The sequence below is a fragment of the Myotis brandtii genome, unplaced genomic scaffold (assembly GCF_000412655.1).
Source record: "Myotis brandtii unplaced genomic scaffold, ASM41265v1 scaffold476, whole genome shotgun sequence".
Taxonomy (NCBI): domain Eukaryota; kingdom Metazoa; phylum Chordata; class Mammalia; order Chiroptera; family Vespertilionidae; genus Myotis; species Myotis brandtii.
Genome location: NW_005368188.1, coordinates 164,327 through 166,320, shown reverse-complemented (window position 1 = coordinate 166,320; position 1,994 = coordinate 164,327). Strand labels below are relative to the sequence as shown.

At 37.5% G+C, this 1,994-nt stretch overlaps 1 protein-coding gene across 1 annotated transcript; it reads left to right on the top strand.

The window, feature by feature from the left end:
- Positions 1-902: 902 nt before the first annotated feature.
- On the top strand, positions 903-1,840 carry LOC102245044 (exosome complex component RRP43). Its single transcript, XM_005875976.2, has one exon. The coding sequence runs from the start codon at positions 914-916 to the stop codon at positions 1,742-1,744; it is 831 nt and encodes a 276-aa protein (XP_005876038.1). The 5' UTR covers positions 903-913; the 3' UTR covers positions 1,745-1,840.
- The last annotated feature ends 154 nt before the right edge of the window (positions 1,841-1,994 follow it).

Sequence of the window (1,994 nt, the reverse complement as noted above, 5' to 3'; positions counted from 1 at the left end):
GAGTAAATTTTAGTTTGTATATTAGAATTCATTTTTTTCTTCTCTAATTTTACTCTTTCTTAGTCTTTGGATTCTGGGTTCATATACTGTGTCTTACCTAGAATAAAGAATTTTCCTAATAATAGTAAGCGATGCCTTAATGTGTTCAAATGATAGATTGTGATTTTGCTTTTTTCCTCCCAGAATAATTACCGTTGGGAAGGGACCTCACAAGAAAAATGAATCAACCACTTTATGATTCCCATTTAATTAGCTTTGTCTAGACCTGTGGTTGGCAAACCACGGCTTGCGAGCCACATACGGCTCTTTGGCCCCTTGAGTGTGGCTCTTCCACAAAATACCACGTGTGGGCACGCACGTACAGTGCAATTGAAACTTTGTGGCCCATGCGCAGAAGTCGATATTTTGTGGAAGAGCCACACTCAAGGGGCCAAAGAGCTGCATGTGGCTCGCAAGCCGCAGTTTACCGACCACTGGTCTAGACTGTTTGAAGATGACAGTGATTTGTTAAAAATGGTGTGTCCATCAGAAGTTTACATGGGAATACTGGCTCTAATATGAAAGTAAATTCTCTTTGAATTTCTTTTTATTTCAAAACTATTTTAGCAGTTTATTAGTAGCATTTATTTGATATTGATATATACATTGTTTTTCTTGATACTCTGAGAGAAATAAAGAAATAGAGTATGGAAACTATTTCATCCGAGTTTATATTCTAAAAGGAGAGATTATATTCTTGTGTATATATGAACATTTGCAAATGTTGGAGAGTAAACTCTTCTCTTACAGATATCTTATTGGGTCACTAAACTTACTCCTTTAAATGTCAGAGGGAAAAAAAACCCCACTTTATCTTATAGACTCTTTTCTGCGTTTAAAAATAGTGGATATAGAGGCGCAGGCTCGCGAGAAGATGGCGGCCGGGTTCAAAACTGTGGAACCTCTGGAGTATTACAGGAGATTTTTGAAAAAGAACTGCCGTGCTGATGGAAGAGAACTTGGTGAATTCACAACCACAACTGTCAACATAGGTTCAGTTAGTACTGCAGATGGTTCTGCTCTAGTGAAGCTGGGAAATACTGCAGTCATTTGTGGAATCAAAGCGGAATTTGCAGCACCACCACCAGATGCCCCTGATAAAGGATATGTTGTTCCTAATGTGGATCTACCACCTCTGTGTTCATCGAGATTTCGGTCTGGACCTCCTGGAGAAGAGGCCCAAGTAGCTAGCCAGTTCATTGCAGATGTCATTGAAAATTCACAGATAATTCTGAAAGAGGACTTATGCATTTCTCCAGGGAAGCTTGCTTGGGTTCTATACTGTGATCTCATTTGCCTTGACTATGATGGAAATATTTTGGATGCCTGTACATTTGCTTTGTTGGCAGCTTTAAAAAATGTACAGTTGCCTGAAGTTACTATAAATGAAGAAACTGCTTTAGCAGAAGCTAATTTAAAGAAGAAACGTTATTTGAACATTAGAACTCATCCAGTTGCTACCTCCTTTGCGGTCTTTGATGACACTCTGCTCATAGTGGACCCTACTGGAGAGGAGGAACATCTGGCAACTGGGACCCTAACAGTAGTAATGGACGAGGAAGGCAAGCTATGTTGTCTTCACAAACCAGGTGGAAGTGGGCTGACTGGAGCTAAACTTCAGGACTGTCTGAGCCGAGCAGTTACAAGGCACAAAGAAGTAAAAAAACTGATGGATGAAGTAATTAAGAGTATGAAAGCCAAATAACTACGTTTTCAAAACGTAGTTATATTTGTAAAAACTGTATTTATTACACTGTGCACAAATCTTTCATACTAAATAAATATCAAACTACATTTTTCTGAAGGAAAAAAAAAAGTGGATATAATTTAAACTTTAAAAAAAAAGACTTGGGACTATAATTTTTTGTTTGTATAGATTTGGGCTTCTGGACTGTTCACTGTTATGCTTTTGACTTAATTCTTTTTTTTTTTTTTTTTTTTTTTTTTTTTTAAAC

Excerpts from the sequence above, each read along its gene's own strand:
- LOC102245044 (XM_005875976.2), top strand. The coding sequence starts at position 914 with ATGGCGGCCGGGTTCAAAACTGTGGAACCTCTGGAGTATTACAGGAGA.